At 37.4% G+C, this 19,846-nt stretch overlaps 1 protein-coding gene and 1 pseudogene across 3 annotated transcripts in view; both read left to right on the plus strand.

The window, feature by feature from the left end:
* NMNAT3 (nicotinamide nucleotide adenylyltransferase 3) overlaps positions 1-19,846 on the plus strand; it is a 121,063-nt gene that overhangs the window by 48,435 nt on the left and 52,782 nt on the right. For all 3 annotated transcript variants that reach the window (XM_028099236.2, XM_028099235.2, XM_028099237.2), the window contains one exon: positions 2,971-3,120. In XM_028099236.2, coding sequence (XP_027955037.2) covers positions 3,012-3,120 — 109 coding nt within the window. In that variant the 5' untranslated portion in view covers positions 2,971-3,011. The remainder of the gene's footprint in view (positions 1-2,970; positions 3,121-19,846) is intronic.
* LOC148165051 (isopentenyl-diphosphate Delta-isomerase 1 pseudogene) lies at positions 3,506-10,359 on the plus strand (annotated as a pseudogene).

A 19,846-nucleotide genomic window follows, 5' to 3' on the forward strand; every position in this document is an offset into this window, starting at 1 on the left:
CTTTACTGAAGGTAGGTCATAGATCAGCTGACCCCAGCTAGCTGTCAGAAAAGCCAGCCCGGCAGCCAGCTATGTGGCAGTTGTATCCCCAACTCTGTGGCAGATGCTGTGCATTCACTAATCCTATTTCCAACTCCCTTTTTCTTGCTGCTTCCCACTGGGGAGGCTGTACAGCTAAATACTTGCTTTTCCAGCCTCTCTGGCAGCTAGAGGGGCCATGTGATCTAGTTCTGGTCAATAAGAAGCAAAATCTACAGGGTGGTTCTGAAAAAGCTCTTCTATTTTTAAGAGGGACAACCAGTCTAGTGTAGCGATTTGCTCCTTCTTGCCCTGATCATATTCATGATGGCTGTAGCCACAGCAGCAATCTTGTGACCATGAGGGAAAAGCTGAGAGACTTGCAGGTCCTTGTTGAGCCAGGGACCTACCAACTGCCTCCTTAGACTTCTTGTCATGCGAGAAACAAATAACCTCTGTGTGTTTAAGCCACTAAAGTTTTAGGCTTCTGGGACTTGTAGCCAAAGGCATCCCTAACTGATTCAGTCAAGAAATGGTGATTGAAGTCACAAATAATGTGATCACCTGAGTTAACATTCATTAAATGCTGAAGAAGCATTCATTAAATGCTTCTTAACAGATTGGGGCATGCCGGGGGTGTTGGAGGAACCTGAAATAACATATACAAAAGCTTGAAGCCAGAAGCCATGAGGGGCTCACAAAGAAGCCACAGACAAGAACTCCAATGTTGCTAAAGTTTGAGGCAGGCAGTGGTTTGATGTAAGTCCCAGCATTTGCAGCAATTGGGTACAAGTCCCAGCGGCCTAACTTCAGTGGCTCAACAAATAGAGGGTGTTTGTTTCTTGCATGACAAAAAGTCTGTAAGTAGGCAGCTGCATTGGATCTGGAGAAGCAGACAACAAAGGCCAGATTACAATAGTTTCCTTAGATACAAAGAGAGTTGCAGGTTCCAGTGACCAAGAACTCTCCATGTTACCCTGGCAACTGCAGAATTACAGCCAAAGCCACCATAGCAAGAACGAAAGGAAGGCAGTAAATGCATTTTTCCTGTTGGTCACTGTATTAGTTACCTCTTGCTACTTAACAAATTAACCCAAAATTTAGCAGGTGGGGCGGGAATATAGAAGTAGCTTAAGTGGGTCTTCTGGCTTAGAGTCTCTCACAAGGCTGCAGTCAAGATGTTCACGGGCCTGCAGTCTTATCTGAAGACTTGACTGGGGAATGACCCACTTCCACATTCACTAACGTGCTTGCTGACAGGATTTAATTCCTCACGGGCTCTTGGCATCAGAGGTCTCCTCACGAGGCATCTCACAACAGGACAGCTGGCTTCATCAGAGTGAGAAAGCGAGAGAGCAAGAGGGAAGCCAGAGACTTTTTGTAACCTCTCTGAAGTGAAATCCCACTCTTTTGCTGTATTCTGTTTAGTAGAAGCAAGTTACTAGGCCCAGCCCTCAGGTGGAGGGACTGCAGGTGAGTACTAGGAGGTGAGGATCACTGGGAACCACCTCCTCTCTCCTCCTCCTCCCCCCTTGTCCTGGTCAGCAGCTGCAGCACGCATTTCATTACTGGCATGATCATCATCACAGCCACAGCAATTCATTAAATGCTTCTTGTACACCAGACTGCTCATACATAGCTCATTTAGCCTCTCAACAACCCAGTAAGAGGAAGTAATATTATCCCCATCTTGCATATGAGGAAACTGCAGCTCAGAGAGGAACTGTGATTTGCCCTATGTCACACAGCCAGTGAGAGGTAAAACTAGTAGTCAAACCAAAGCCTAACTCCAGTGGAGCCGGACACTCCAGGAGGCAGCATCTTGGAGGCAGGAGAGCCATGTCTGCCAGTGTGCCCTGGAGCCCAGGCTGTGTTGTGCTTTCCTTTAACCTCACCCTGGCCCTGAAATCCCCAGATGGTGGAGATAGGAGGGTGGGCGGAACCCTCAAAATGCTTCAGGCCTAAATAAAAGACAAGAGGTAAAAGCAGAAAAGATCTGGGGCGCCTGGGTGGCTCAGTTGTTAAGCGTCTGCCTTCGGCTCAGGTCATGATCCCAGGGTCCTGGGATCGAGCCCCGCATCGGGCTCCCTGCTCCACAGGAAGCCTTCTTCTCCCTCTCCCTCTCCCCCTGCTTGTGTTCCCTCTCTCATTGTCTCTCTGTCAAATAAATAAATAAAATCTTTAAAAAAGAGAGAAAAGATCTGTAGATTACTCATCCTGTAGCAATTTTAATTTCCTGATTTTAATCATTGCTGTGCAGTTATACAAGAAAATGCCTTTGTTCTTAGAAACATACTGAAGTATTTAGAGGTAAAGAGGTATTACCTCTACAACTTACCCTTAAACATTTTAGAAAAAAAAAATAGAGGTACAAACCTGTGTGTGTTGTGTAGAGAAAGAGAGAATGAGTGTTAAAGCAAATGTGGTAAGATGTTAACATTTGGGGAATGTGGGTATAGGAATTCTTTGTTCAAATTTTGCAACTCTACTTGCAAATCTAAAAGTATTTTTTAAATAAGTTTTTTAAAAAGTACCGGTCCACTCTGGGACCTAGTGAGTTTCACTTGGACTATAAGAGATGACATATAGGGGTCTTAACGCCCATTTGATTCCAAGGTGACCCATCAGAGCCCAGAGAGGGTATAAAGCTTACAAGAAGAACATGGGCTCTGAATCAGGCTCTCTGGGTTCCAGTTGTGCAGCTTCTGAGGTCCCTGAGCTGGATAGGTGACCACTCAGGGTTGTGGAAAGGATTTGAGGAGACAAGGGGGATACTGTGACATAGTGTTGAGCACTGGTTCTGGCTGATGGTAAACCCTCCATAAATGTTATTACTGCACCCTCAGTCACCTTACAAATGAGAAGTAATAGCCTCTGTATGCTTTAGGGACGCTGATCTGGACTGTTTTGTCTTGTGCCAACTCTCTAACATCAGTTTTTGTCCCCATGCAGGCAGGGTGGCCACTGCCGCGGGTGTGGATGTGCCTGACAAGATGAAGAGCCGAATCCCAGTGGTGCTCCTGGCCTGTGGCTCCTTCAATCCCATCACCAACATGCACCTGCGCTTGTTTGAGGTGGCCAGAGACCACCTACATCAAACAGGTCAGTCAGGGGTGCCAGGTGCAATGGACAGATGGATGGATTGGGCCTCGTGGGGTTCTGCTGGCTATTGTTATCATCACCATTATTAAAACTGCTCAGTTTACAAATTCACAGTGTAACTGGTGGCATGCATTCCTCCATCATATTCGGAGAGCTAACACCCCTTAGCCCTGTGACATGTGGACAAGTCCTATCCCTGGCCATAAAGTCAAAGATTTCTCAGGCTCCACCATCCCCTGCCACATGTTGCCCATGAAGGTTAAAAGACCCTGGGCACTTTCTAGAAACTGTGTCTCAGGGCATTCTTCCCAATGCTCGCAGGAATCATTTACCTGCACAGCCAGATGAATAGGTAGCATATGCCTTGTTACTCTTGTGCGTGTGCATGACAGTTCTTGCTGCTCTTCAGTGGGTAAGTGAACATGCTATAATGGGAATTTGGACATTTTCTCCTTTGACTAGATCTTAGACAATTACAAATTAACAATCTTGCATATAGGGCATTTCCAGTACAGATTGCGTGGCTTTGCCAGAAATATTTAATCAGCTGGGAATATTTAATCTGGAAACGTTCCATCTCTTTGACTTTCTCTTTCATTATTAAAACGGCATTTGGAATCTGCATAATTATTTCTAAAGAATAAGTCATTTATATGTTGATGTCAGATATATATGAAAGTATTTATTTATGTATACCTTAAGTATTCATATATGTATTTCATATTTTTGTATTCAAAAATATTTGCCTTTAAGGGCATTGTTTTTAAACCAGAACCAATTCCTATTTATTTTTTTTTAATTTTTTTATTGTTATGTTAATCACCATATATTACATCATTAATTTTTGATGTAGTGTTCCATGATTCATTGTTTGTGCATTATTTATTTATTCTTTAAAGATTTTATTCATTTATTTGAGAGAGAGAGAATGAGAGAGAGAGCGAGCACATGAGAGAGGGGAGGGTCAGGGTGAAGCAGACTCCCCGCCGAGCAGGGAGCCCGATGCGGGACTCAGTCCAGGGACTCCAGGATCATGACCTGAGCCGAAGGCAGTCGCCTAACCAACTGAGCCACCCAGGCGCCCCCCTATTTATTTTTAATGTAGAGAAAGAGTATTTGAGTAACATGCAAATAATTTCTTCGAAGAAATTATGTACAAATGTTAGTTTATTTTAAAGGAAATGTCTTTGTACCACAAACTTTTTTTATTTGAAAGATGAAAGTGAGGGGGCCTGGGTGGCTCAGTCGGTTAAGCATCTGACCCTTGATTTAGGCTCAGGTCATGTTCTCATGGGTTGTGGGATCAAGCCCCACATAGGGCTCTACGCTTAGTGGTGGTAAGTCTGCTTGGGATTCTCTCTCTCCCTCTGCTTCTCCCCTCACTTCTACGCATGCTCTCTCAAATAAGTCTTAAAAAAAAGGTGAAAGTGGGTATCTATCCTTAATAAATATATAGCTTTTACAAAGGAATGAGAAATCCAAACAATCCAGTGAACATTAGTAGCAGTATACCAAAGGAGAAATATAAGTGACCAATAAACTCGGGAAAAGATGCTCAATGTAGGGGTGCCTACATTGAATCGGGCTCTCTGCTTGGCGGGAAGCCTGCTTCTCCCCCTGTCTCACTCCCCCTGCTTGTGTTCCCTCTGTTTCTCTCTCTGTCAATAAGTAAAATCTTTAAAAAAAAAAAGATGCTCAATGTCACTGATAATCAGTGAAAATATAAATAAAAACATGGTCAACACCACAAGGTTATAAACATCATGAGGGCAGCTACTGCAGCTGCTTGAACACAGAATTGCCACCATCCATCACCAGGTTTGAAGCCAGTGCTCAATAAATACCTGTTATAGTAGCAGATAGCTTTAGCCTGTGCAATTGGCAGAGATTAAAGACTGACAAAGTTTGGTGGTGACAGGATAGGGAAGGAAACAGACACTCTCATTTATTGGTAGTGATCGGATAAATGATGAAACATTTCTGGAGGGCAATTTGGTGTTCTGTGGCAAAAAATTTAAAGTCTGTACTCATACCCATAATGAGAAAAATCAGTCGATTGAAACTGAAACAGAACTCACACAGATGTTAGAATTAGCAGACGACATTAAAACAGTTACTATAATTATGTGCCATATGCTCAGAAGTAGAGACCTGGAAAATATAAAAAGGGCTCAAAACAAATATTAAGAAATGAAAACTACAATTCATGGGAGAAAATACACTGGAAAGGATTAACAGATTAGATGTTGCAGAAGAAAAGGTTAGTGAATTTAAAGATAGAACAGTGGAAATGATCTAAAATGAAATACAGAGGGAAAAAATGGAATTCTAAAAAGAAAATCAATGAGATGTTGGGTAACTTAAAGGAATCTTGATATACTTGTAATTGTAATCCTGGAAGGAAAAAACAGGAAGAACAGGAAAAAATATTTGAAGAAATAACTGAAAACTTTCCAAATTTGATGAAAACAGATTTTATCAAGTAGCTCAACAAATTCCAAACACAAGAAACGTGAAGGAAACAACACCAGGGTATATGATAATAAAATTTCTCAAAACCAATAATAAAAAAATCTTAGAAGCAGCCACAGAAGAACAAAAATAAAGAGGATGGCAGATTTCCCATTATTGAATTCAGCAAAAGGGAATTTAGTGGAACAACATCTTTAAAGTACTGAAAAAAACTGTCAACCTAGGATTCTATATCTAGCAAAAATATATCTTTCAGAAACAAAGGCCAAAAAAAAAAAAAAGACATTTTCATCTATACAAAAGCTAAAAGATTTCACCATCAGACTTTCACTACTAGAATGCTAAAGCCATTCCTTCAGGCAGAAGGAAATGATGCCAAATTGAAATATGGATCTACACAAAGGGCACTGATAACCACATGGGCAATTACATAAGTTTTTCTCTTATTATTTAAACTTCTTTAAAAGATAATTGACTGTTTAAACAAAAATAATAGGAATATATTGTGGGGTTTATAACATGTAGAAAATATATGACAAGTATATAAGACATAAAACATATGACAATATAAAGACAAGAAGGGGAAAAATGGAAGAAGACTATTGTAAGATTCTTATACATGAAGTAGTATGAAGACTATTGTAAGATTCTTATACATGAAGTAGTATAATATCACCTAAAGGTAGATTGTGACAAGTTAAAGATTTTATATATGTATATAAATTAAATCCTAATACAGCCACTAAAAAAAAAAAGATACAGCTAATAAGCATACAAAGAAGATAAAATAGAATCAGAGTATACTCAGTTAATTTAAAAGAAGAAAGGAAAAGAGGAAAGGGGACCGGAGAATAGATGGAGCAAATAGAAAGCAAATAACAAGATGACAGACTTAAATCTAACCATATCAATAATCATAAAATATAAGTACAGTTGACCCTTGAACAACACAGATTTCAACTGTACAGGGCCCCTTATACACAGATTTTTTTTTTGATGAATACAGTACAATTCTGTAAATGTAGTTTCTCTTCCTTATGATTTTCTTCATAACATTTTCTTTTCTCTAGCTTGCTTTGTTGTAAAAATATGGTATATAATACAATATATGTGTTAATGAACTTTTTATGTTATCAGTAAGGCTTCTGGTCAGCAGTAGAGTATTAGTTAAGTTTGGGGGAAGTCAAAAGTTATACGTGGATTTTCAACTGCAGGGGGGTTGGCGCCCCTAAGGATCAGTTGTAGTCTAACAGCTCCTACTAAAAGGCAGACACCGTCAGATTGGATAAAGTAAGCAACACCCAACTACAATTATATGATGCCTACAAGATACACAGTAAAATATAAAGACACAAATAGGTTCAAAGTAAAAGAATGGAAAACTACTCCATGCTAACACTAATTAAAAGAAAACTGAAATGGCTATAGTAATATCAGAGAAAAGAGATTTCAGATGAAGGAATATTACCAGGGATAAAGAAAGTCATTTCATAATTATAAAGAAGCCAATTCTTTAAGAGGAAATAATAATCCTAATTTTTTTTTACTTAGTAACACAGAACTGCAAGAAAAATTGATAAATCTGCAATTACAGTCAGATATTTCAATTCTCACTAATTGATAGAATAAGTACACAGAAAATAATTAAGGATGTAGAAGACTTAACACTATCAACCAATTCGACCTAGTTGACATTTAAAGAACACTCAACCAAACATCAGCAGAACACATGTTCCTTTCAAGAACACAGAGAAATTTACCAAGATAGACCATATTCTGGGCCATAAAAGAAATCTCAATAAAAGTAAAAGGATTGAAATCCTACAAAGTACATTCTGCAACCACAATAGAATTAAATGACAAATCACTAACAGACAGATCTCTGGAAGATCCCCAAATATGAAAATGAAATAACACACTTCTAAAAACCCATGGGTCACAAAAGAAATCCAAATGGAAACTAGAAAATATTTTGAGTTGAATGGAGATGAAAACAGTGTATCAAAAACTTTGGAATGTCACTAAAGCAGTACTTAGGGGAATTTTATAGCACTAAATACCATCTTAGGGAAAAAAGAAAGAAAGGTCTCATATCAATGACTTCAGCTCCTACCTTAAGAAATTAGGGATAGAGGAGCAAACGCAAAGCAAGCATAAGGAAGGAAACAAGATCAGAGCAGACATCAATGAAATAGAAAACAAAGGTATTAGAGAAAATCAGTAAACCAATTTTTATGTTTCTTTGAGAATATCAACAAAATTGAGACACCTCTAGACAGATTATCAAGGGGGGAAAAGAGGAAAGACACACTACCATCATCAGGAATGAGAGCGGTGATATAAGTATAGATTCTGATATGAAAAAGATAAGGGAATATTATAAATAACTTTATGCCTATAAATTTGACAATCTAATTAGAATGGACAAATCCCTTGACTCATTCAAGCTCATTCAAGAATAGATTTTTTTAAAAAGAAAAAGTAACCTGAATAGCTCAATATCAATTAAAGAAATTTCATTTGTAGCTTAAAAGCCATCCCACAGAGGATTCTGGGAAGATGGCAGACTAGGAAACACCAGCAATCTGTTTCCCCACCTAAACAGCAATTGCACTGGCAGAATCTGTCTGATGTAACTATTTTGGAACTCTGGAGTCTGTTGAAGCCTTGCAACTTCTAGGGGAGGACTTGGACAGGTAAATTGCAGCTAAGTTCAATCAGTTTCAGTGTTCAGCACAGTAACAGCTACCCATCCTCCGCCCCCACATAGCAGGCAGCTGTGCACATATTCCTGAAGCAGCCTACACACAGCCTGTGGGAGCCAAGGTTAGCAAATAGGACCCTGTCCCCCAAATATAAGGGATCTGTGGTCTGATCTCTTGTACTTCCCTAGCCCCTAGTAGTTGTTGCAAGCCTCTCCCCCTCTGGTTGAAGAGATTAGAGCTTTCCAGGGGATTTAAGGGGCCAGTGCCTTCTCCCTTTCCCCTCATTTTTCTTTTTCCCTTTGGGAGCCAGACATTAAAAACAACTGCATGTACAGGAAAAAAATTTAGAAAATGGCCACACATGCCCAGGGAAAGACTGAGAAATGACACCTCAGGCCAAGTTTACACCTCAGGCTGATCCTCAGCACGGAGATAACTTAAAACCATTAAAAAACAAAACAATAAACAACAGTAACAAAAAGAACAAACCCTGGAGAAGAAAGAGAATCTGACTTCCAGAGTTACCACATGATTAGATTCAAATGCCCAGTTGTCTACAAAACCGTCACAAGACATACAAAGAAACAGGAAAGTATGGCCCCCTCAAAGGAAAAAAGATAAAACAGAAACTGTCCTTGAAAGAGACCTGAGGGCAGATATACTAGACAAAGACTTCTAAAGATGCTCAGAGAACTGAAGGAAGATGTAGAGGAAAGTCAAGAAACCATGTATGAACAAAATGGAAATATCAACAGAGAAGACCTAAAAGGGACTAAAAAGATAAGCTGGAGCTGGAAATGACAATAACTGAAATTAAAAATTCACAAGAAAGATTAAAAGACTTGAGCAGACAGAACAAAGAATCAGCAAACTTAAAGGTAGGATAATGGAAATTACCAATTCTGGGGAAAGAAACGAGGTTAAAGAAAACCAAACAGAGCATAAGAAGCCAATGGGACACCATCCAGTACACCAACGTAGGCATTGTGGAAATCAAGGAGAACAGGAATAAAGGAGTAGAGAGAATATTTGAAGAAATAATGGCTGAAAACCTTTTAAATTTGATGAAAGATGTAAATATAAACATCCAAGAAGCTCAGTGAATGCCAAGTAAGAAGAAATCAAAGAGATGCACGCTGAGACAACTATAATCAAACTTCCAAAGGATAAACAGAGAATCTTGAGAGCAATGAGCAAATCATCACATACAAAGGATCCTTAATAAGATTTTCAGCAGATTTCTCATCAGAAACCATGGAGGCCAAATATTCAGTGCTAAAAGAAAAAAATTTGACAACCAAGAATTCTATACCTGGCAAAACTGCCCGTCAAAAGTCAGGGAGAGGGTTGAGTATTGTGGGACAGATCAGATGGGTCCTAACAATAACTGAGCTAGACACCGACAACCTCTATAAGGAGCAGGTTCAACTCCTGGCAGAGATGTGCATCCTTACTGATGAAAATGACAATACAATTGGGGCCGAGACCAAAAAGAATTGTCACTGGAATGAAAGGATTGTTGCATTGAGTTTTTATGATCTTATTCAACACTGAAAATGAGCTCATGCTATAACAGAGATCAGATGCTCAAATACTAAAATTACCTTTTCAGTTTGTTTTACCAATACTTGTTGTAGTCGTCCATTAAGTAATACAGGAGAGCTAGAAGAAAATAATGCCAATTGGAGTAAGAAGAGCAGCACAGAGACATTTAAAGGCTGAATTAGGAATTCCCATGAAAGAGGTTCCTCCAGAAGAAATTAATTATCTAACACAAATTCACCACAAGGCTCAATCAGATGGTATCTGGGGGGAACATGAAATTGATTCATTTTGTTTGTGAGGAAGAACGTATTTTTGATTCCAGAGCCCAGTGGGATTAAGAGCTATTGTTATGTGTCTAAGGAAGAGCTAGAAGTACTTATGGTAAAGGCAGGAAGTGGTGAAAGTAAGATAACTCCATGGTTTCAAATTATTGTGGAGTCTTTCCTCTTTAAATGGTGGGATAACTTAAATCATTCGAATCAGTTTTGTTGACCATGAGAAAATACATAGAATGTGAATGTGGAGATGAATGGTTAGTAAAATACTGAAAAATTTCTCTACTTAGTAAACTTAACATGATTTTTAAAAATTTGGTTCCCTAGGAACTCTCACTTGAAACATTGATACTTTACAACCAGTATTTGTGTGGAAAATACAACCAACTTCTTAATTTTCTATCACACACCCCATATGATGTGTGCATTGCTATTTGTAAAAGACATTTATGAGAGGTTATTGTAAAAAAGAGAGGGGCACCTGGGTGGCTCAGTTGTTAAGCGTCTGCCTTCGGCTCAGGTTATGATCCCAGGGTCCTGGGATTGAGCCCTGCATCAGGCTCCTGGCTCAGTGGGAGGCCTGCTTCTCCCTCTCCCACTCCCCCTTCTTGTGTTCCCTCTCTCGCTGCTATGTCTCTCTCTCTTAAATAAATAAATAAAATCTTTAAAGAGAGAGAAAGAGCAGATTAACTTAATTTAACCTAAGCACATGGTCCTAACAAACTCAAACAAATTAAGTGAAGCTCTTCATTTTTGATACATTATGATAAACATTGTAAGCACGCTGTAGAGCAGTTTGCTCTTTGCCAAATGATTTATAAATCATTAAATTTTTATCATAGTCCAGGAAAAAAAAGTGAGGAAGAAATTAAGACATTCCCAGATAAACAAAAGCTGTGAAGGAGTTTGTTACCCCTAGACCTACCTTGCAAGAAATGGTCAGGGAGTTCTGTAAGTGAAATGAAAGGAAACTAGACAGTAACTTTAATCTGTATGGGGAAAGGAAGATCTCAGTAAAGCTAAACACATGGGAAATTATAAAATCTAGTATTATTGTAACAGTGGTTTGTAGTTGTACTTTTTGGTTCCTACACATTTTAAGAGATTGTAAATTTGTAAGTTTGAAGAAAAAAATTTGGTCTAAAAGCTAGTATTATTGTAACTGGTTTGTACTTCCAAGTATTGTTTTCTACATAATTTAAGAGACTAATGGATTTAAAAAAATTATAAGAAGGGACGCTTGGGTGGCTCAGTCAGTTAAGTATCTGCCTTTGGCTCAGGTCATGATCCCCAGGAGTCCTGGGATTGGGCTTTTCTTTGGGTTCCCTGCTGAGCAGGGAGTCTGCTTCTTCCTCTATACCTCTCCCTGCTCATGTGCTCTCTCTGTCTCTCAAATAAATACATAAAATCTTAAAAAAAAAAAAAAAGAATTACAAGTTTGTTTTTGAGCACACAGTGTATGAAGATGTTATTTTGTGGCATCAAGAACCAAAAGTGGTGAGGACAGAGGTTTAAAGGGGCAGAGATCTTGTATGCCATTGAAGGTACACTGGTGTAAATTCAAATTAAAGTGTTTCAACTTTTGGGTGTTAAATATAATTCCCAAGGTAACCACAAAGAAAATAGCTATAGAATATACACAAAAGGAAATGAGAAGGAATTTAAACATTGCACTACAAAAAGAGCAACTAGAACACAAAAGAAGACAATAATGAAAGAAATAAAGGCGGGGGAGCTATAAGGCATATAGGAAACAAATAGTACTACCATAGAAATTCCTCCTTGTCAGGAATTACCTTAACTGTAAATGGATTAAACTCTCCAGTCAAACAACAGAGATTGGCAGATGGAAAAAAACACATGATCCAACTATATGCTGTGTACAAAAGACACTTTAGATCCACAGAGAAAAGCGGATTGAAAATGAAGGGTTGGAAAAAGATACTCCATGCAAATAATAACCAAAAGATAGCAGGGGTGGTATACTAATATCAGACAAAATAGACTTTAAAACAAAAAGAGTTACAAGAGAAAAAGAAGGATACTATATAATAATAAAGGGACAACAGTCCAATAGGAAAATGAAACAGTTGAAAATATTTATGCACTGAAATACATAAAGCAAACTTAAAGGACGAAATTGATAGTAATACAATAATAGTAGGGGACTTTAACACCCCCACTTAAATCAATGGATAGGTGATTCAAACAGAAAATCAGCGATGAAACAGTGGCTGTGAATGACACATTGGACCAGATGGATCTAACATATATTTAGAAAATTCCATCCTAAAACAGTGGAATGAATACACATTCTTTTCAAGTGCACATGGAACATTCTCTAGAGGAGATCACATATTAGGCCACAAAACAAGTCACAACAAATTCAAAAATACTGAAAGCATATCAGGCATCTTTTCTGACCACAACACTATGAAACTAGAAATCAACCACAAGGAAAAATCTGGAAAGAACACAAATACATAGAGGTTGAGTAACCTGCTACTAAACAATGAATGGGTCAACCAAGAAATCAAAGAGGAAATCAGTAAATACATGAAGACAAATGAAAATGAAAACACAGGGGCACCTGGGTGGCTCGGTCGGTTAAGCATCTGCCTTTGGCTCAGGTCATGATCCCAGGGTTCTGGGATTGATCCCCTCATCGGGCTCCCTGCTTGGTGGGGAGCCTACTTCTCCCTCTCCCTCTGCCTGCTGCTACCCCTGCTTGTGCTCACCCGCTCTCTCACGTTCTCTGTCAAATAAATAAAATCTTTTAAAAAAATGAAAACACATGGTCCAAAATCTTGGAATGCAGCAAAAGCTGTCTAACAGAAGATTACAGCAATACAGGCCTACCTCAAGAAGTAAGAAATATATCAAAGAAGAAAGAAAAGTATCAAATAACCTAACCTTATACCTAAAGCATCTACAAAAAGAACAAAAAAGCACCCAAAATCAGTAGAAGGAAAATATAGATTAGAACAGAAATAAGTAAAATAGAAACTAAAAAAATAAAGGACTCAAACAAAATTAGAAATGAAAGAGGAGAAGTAACAACAGCACAGAAATACAAAAGTGTTTGTCTCTTATAAGAGGATATTATGAAAAATTATATGCCAACAAATTGGACAACCTAGAAGAAATGGATAAATTTCTAGAAACAACCTCCAAAAACTGAATCAGGAAGAAAGAGAAAATTTGCACAGACCAATTACTAGCAATGAAATTGAATCCGTAATCAAAAAACTGCAACAAGTCCAGGACCAGATGGCTTCACAGGTGAATTCCACCAAACATTTAAAGAAGAGTTAATAACTACTTTTCTGAAACTATTCCAAAAAATAGAAGAGGAAGGAAAACTTCCAAATTCATTCTATGAGGCCAGCATTACCCTGATCCCAAAACCAGATAAAGGTACTACCAAAAATGGAAATTACAGATCGATATTTCTGATGAGCATAGATGCAAAAGTCCTCCACAAAATATTGGCAAACCAAATTCAACAATACATTTAAAAAAATCATTCACTGTGATTAAGTGGAATTTATTCCTGGATTGCAAAACTAGTTCAATATTCACAAATCAGTCAATGTGATATGTCACATCAACAAGAGAAAGGATAAAAACCATATTTCATTGGATGCAGAAAAAGCATCACAATATCCATTCATGATAAAAACCCTCAACAGAGGAGGTTTACAGGGAACATACCTCAGCATAATAAAGGCCATATGTGAAAAACTGAGAGCTTTTCCCCTAGGATCAAGAACAAGACAGTAATGTCCACTGTCACCACTTTTATTCAACATAGTACTATAAGTCCTAGCCACAGCAATCAGACAACAAAAAGAAATAAAAGGTATCCAGATGGGTAAGGAAGAAGTAGAACTTTCACTATTGGCAGATGAGATGATACCATATATAGAAAACCTTAAAGACTCCTCCAAAAAACTACTAGAACTGATAAATGAATTCAGTAAGTTTGCAGGATACAACATCAATATACAGAAATCTGTTGCATTTCTATACGCCAATAATGAAGCAGCAGAAAGAGGTATTAAGAAAACAGTCCTATTTAAGTTGCACAAAAATAATAAAATACGTAGGAATAAACTTAACCAAGTATGTGAAAGACCTGTACACTCTGAAAATTATAAAACATTTCGTAAAAGAAATTGAAGGTGACACAAAAGATATTCCGTGCTCAGGTTTAGGAAAACAAATATTGTTAAAATGTCCATATTACCCAAAGCAATCTACACATTTAATGCAATCCCTATCAAAATACCAGTAGCATTTTTTACAAAACTGGAACAAACAGTCCTAAAATTTGTATGAAACTACAGAAGATCCCGAACAGCCAAAGCCATCTTGAAAAAGAACAAAACTGGAGGTCTCCAAATTCCAGATTTCAAGACATACTACAAAGCTGTAGTAATCAAAATAGTATGGTACTGGCACAAAAACAGACACGAAGGTCAATGGAACAATATAGATATGCGCCAAGAAATAAACCCACAGGGGCACCTGGGTGGCTCAGTCATTAAGCATCTGCCTTCGGCTCAGGTCATGATCCCAGGGGACTGGGATCGAGCCCCGTATCAGGCTCCCTGCTCAGCAGGAAGTCTGCTTCTCCCTCTCCCACTCCCCCTGCTTGTGTTCCCTCTCTCGCTGTCTCTCTCTGTGTCAAATAAATAAATAAAATCTTTAAAAAAAAAGAAAAGAAAAACCCACAATTATATGGTCAATTAATCTTCAACAAAGAAGGCACATAGAAAACTATGTGCAATGGGAAAAAGTTTTCAACAAATGTTGTTGGAAGAACTGGATAGCTACATGCAAAAGAATGAAACCAGACCACTTTCTTACACCATACACAAAAATAAATTAAAAGTGGATTAAAGACCTAAATATGAGACCTGAAACCATAAAAATCCTAGAAGAGAACACAGGCAATAATTTCTCTGACATTGGCCATAGCAACATTTTTCTACATATGTCTCCTACAGCAAGGTACTAGAAGTTAGAGCCAGAGCAATTAGGCAAGAAAAAGAAACAAAACACATCCAAATTGAAAAGAAAAAAGTAAAATTATCTGTTTGCAAATGAAATGATCTTATATGTAGAAAACCCTAAAAATTACACACACACACACACAAAACTATTAATGAATTCGGCAACATAGCAGGATACAAAGTCAACAACACAAAATTCAGTTACATCTTTAGAGTAACAGTGAACAATCTGAAAAGTAAATTACAAAAACAATTCCATTTATAATAGCATCAAAGAATTAAGATACTTTGGAATTACCTTAACCAAGGAGGTGAAAGACTTATACAATGAAAACTACAAAACAATTGCTGAAAGAAATTATGAATAAATGGAAACACATCCCATGCTTATGGATTGAGAAGAAGTTATTATTAAAAATAACATAGGTTAACGTTTTTGACTTACTGTTAAAAAGTCAATGCTACCCAAAGAAATCTACAGATTCAGTGGAGTCCCTACCACCATCCTACTGGCATGTTTTGGAGAAATAGAAAATCCCATCCTAAAAGTCTTATGAAATCTCGAGAGACCCCAAATAACCAAAAGTTTTGTTCTTAAACTTTGTTTAAGAACAAAACAAAACTTTGTTTAAGAACAAAACTGAAGGGCTGATTTCAAACTTAACTACAATGCTACAAAAATCAAAACACTGTGGTCCTGGCGTAAAGACAGACATGTATAAAATAAAGAGCCCAGAAACAAACCCTAGTATATAGGATCAAATGATTTTTGACAACTGTGCCAAGATTATACAATAGTGAAAGGACAGTCATTTCAATAAATGGTACTGGGAAAACTAGACATCCACATGCAAAAGAATGAAGTTGAACCCCCTTGCCTAACACCAGATACAAAAATTAACTCAAAATGGATCAAAGACCTAAATATAAGAAAAAGAATAAAACTCTTAGAAGAAAGCATAGGATAAAAGCTTCACAGCATTGGATTTGGCAGTGATTTCTTGGATATGACAACAAAGGCACAGGTAATCAAAGAAAAAATAGACCAGTTGGGTTTTGTAAAAATTTTAAAATTGTGTGCATCAGAAGACACTATCGACAGAGTAAAAAGGCAACACATAGAATGGGAGAAAATATTTGCAAATTATGTATCTAATAAGAAAACAAACAAAAAAACCCCAGAAAACAACAATTGTTGGTGAGGATGTGAAGAGATTGGAAACCTTTTGCACTGTTGATGGGAATGTAAAAATGGTACAGCCATTGTGGAAAACAGTATGCACTTCCTCAAAAAGTTAAAGTAGAATTTCCATATGATCCAGCAATTCCACTTTTGGCTCTATGCCCAAAATAATTGAAAGCAGGGTCTCAAAGAGACATTTATACACGCTTGTTCATAGCAGCATTATTGACAATAGCTGAACTGTGGAAGCAACCCAAGTGTCCACTGATTGATGAATAGATAAGCAAAATGTGGTATAGACATACAATGGACTATTATTTGACCCTCAAAAGAAAGGAAATTCTGTAATATGCTATAATCGGGTGAATCCTGAGGACATTACATGCTTAGTGAAATAAGCCACTCAGAAAAAGATAAGTACTGTATGATTACACTTATATGAGATACTTAGAGTAGTCAAATTCAGAGAGATAGAAAGTAGAACGGTGGTTGCCAGAGGCTGGAGGACGGGGAAATGAGGAAGTATTATTTAACGGATGCAGAGCTTCAGTTTTACAAGATGAAAAGAGCTATGGAGTTGGGTGGTGGTGCTAGCTGTACAACATAATGAATGTATTTAATACCACTGAACTGTTAAAAATAGTTAAGATGGCAAATTTTGTTATGTATATTTTACCACAATTTTAAAAAACTATCCCCCACCTTACCTACATAAATTAATAAATTCATTGGTGAATTCTACCAAACATTTAAGGACGAAATAATAGTTGTACAATGTCTTCCAGAAAATCAGAGGAGAGACTACTTCACAGCTCCAATCTGTGAGGCTGGCACTACCTTGATATCAAAACCAAGCAAAGACATTATAGGAAAAGAAAACTATGTGCTAATATCTCTCATGATGATAGATCAAAATCCTAAACAAAATTTTCCAAAAAATCAAACAATACATATACAGGATAATATATCAGTACCAAACCCATCTCTTGGTTGTCCCAGAGATGTGCACTTAGTTTAACGCCCAAACATTAGTTGATATAATTCATCACATTAACTATAAAGGAAAAAATATATGATTATCCCAGTAAAGACAAAATTGTCAAAAGCCAACATCCATCCCTGATACTAAAAAAAAAAAAATACAAAGCAGCATATTAGGAATGGAAAGGAATTTCCTCACCCCAATAAAAAAAGTATCTGTGAAAAACCTACAATCAACATCTTAGCGGTGAAAGGCTAAATTTTTTACCCTTAAGAACAGGAATAAGATAAGGATCTCCATTCTTGCCACTTCTGTTCAACATTGTACTGGAGGTTTTAGCCAAAACAATAAGGCAGGAAAAAGAAATAAGAGAAATTAAAGGCAATGCCAAAGAGAAAGGATAGCCTTTTCAAAAAATGGTGCTGAAACAATTGGATATCCATAATAAGCAAAAAAAAAAAAAAAAAAGGAGAGGGAGGCACTTCAGTTCATAGCTCACACCTGCAAAAACTAACTCAAAATGTATCATAAACTTTAATATAAAACCTAAAACTATAAAATTTCTAGAAGAAAACATAGGAGCAAGTCTTATGATCTTAGGTTAAGAATTCTCAGATAAGACACCACAAAAAGCATAATCCAAAACAGAAAAGAAAATGCACAAATTAGACTTCATTAAAGCTAAAAGCTTCTGTTCTTCAGAAAACACTACAAGAATGAAAAGACAAGCCATGGACTGGGAGAAAAGATTTGCAAAGCCTATACCTAATAAAAGGATTACACCCACATATATAAGAACCTCTTAATTCAGTAATTTAAAAAACACAATTAAAAAATAAGCAAAATGTTCGACCAGACTCTTCACCAAAGAAGATAGAGGGATGGCAAATAAGCACATGGAGAGGTGCTCAGCTGAATAAAGGAAGTGTAGATTAAGACCACAGTGAGCTACACGGCACCCATATTAGAACAGCTAAACTTGAAAAGACCAACCTAGAACTACGGTCAAAGACGTGGAGCAATTGGAAGTCTCAGACACTACTGGTAGGAACGTGAATATGCAACGGCTGTGGAAGACAGCTTGACAATTTCTTACAAGTTAAATGTTTACCTACCATATGATTCAGCTCTTCCATTCCTAGGTATTTACCCAAAAGAAATTAAAGCGTACACTCATGCAAAAACTCATGCACAAATGTTCAGAGCAGCTTTAGTTATGATAGCCCTAAACTGCAGACAACCCAGGCTTCCGTCAACACGTGAATAAACAGATGGTGGTTTATCCACACAGTGGAATAGTACTCAGCAACAAAAAAGAATAAATCCAAAACAGATGAATCTCAAAATAATTATGCTGAGCAAAAGAAGCCAGACCTAAAAAGAGTACATACTTTATGTATTATGTGTGTGTGTGTGTGTGTGTATGTGTGTGTGTGTGTGTGTATATATATATATATATATATATATATATTCTAGAAGTTCCAAGCTCATCCACTGTGACAGCAAACAGATTAGTATTTGTGACTGGCATGGGGCAGGAGGGAAGGGTTACAAAATGCCACAAGGAAACATTGGGGGACCGATGCTATGTTCGTTTCTTGATTGTGGTGTTGATTTCATTGGTGTATACATTTCAAAACTTACTAAATTATACCCTTTAAATGTGTTTGGTTTATTGTATGTCAATTATACCTCAATTAAAAAATACCAAACACACAAAATTCCACAAGCCTTCTTCAGATATATATAAAATGTGATAAATTCTGTAGGACATACCCAATTTCTTTAACAAATAAACAATGAGAAAGAAAGAATTGGAAACTGTATAATTCAAGAGATTTAAGACATATAAAACAATACCATGTATGGACCTTATTTGAATCCTGATTCAACTATAAAATGATACTCATGCCGGAGTTGGGAAAATCCGAAGACTGACCGACAGGGTAGTAGATGTATTAAAGAATTGTTAATTCAACAGTAATTGCTATTGTGTTAAAACAAAAAGTGTCCTTATCTCTTAGGAAAAAGTATATACTCTTGGTCTAGCAATTCTACTTCACAAAATTTATCCTAAAGCAAGTATGTGGGGGGAACAAAGAACATTTCTATTTGGGAGAAAGATGAAATTTATTTCCCTATAAATCTTAAAACAGTGTGTGGAACAATGTTCTTTTCAGGATATATACCCTCTACTGGACTTGATATAAACATCTGCTTGCCTCTTAGCCACTAAGTGGCTTTTCCTGCCAACCTTGACTCATCAGAAATGCCCGGGTTTCATGGCATTGTCTTTGCTGTGAGGTTTGTCAGGATAGAGTATGTACTCTGCATTGTAGAATGTGCCAGTTCACAGATGGCTAACTACATCTGTACTGTTTGGGGAACATATGCATCCCTTGATATAGTTATGACGCCCTTTTTGCTGCATGGGAAGGCTCTGGCATGGCCCTGCAAGGTGTCAGAGAGTGTTCCTGATCTCCAGAGGTCATGGTAACCACAGAATGCATGGATAATCAATCATGGATACATCACATATTTATATT

This window comes from Eumetopias jubatus, unplaced genomic scaffold, assembly GCF_037043125.1.
Source record: "Eumetopias jubatus isolate StellerSeaLion01/CBP00866 unplaced genomic scaffold, mEumJub1_p1.0 scaffold_1, whole genome shotgun sequence".
NCBI lineage: Eukaryota > Metazoa > Chordata > Mammalia > Carnivora > Otariidae > Eumetopias > Eumetopias jubatus.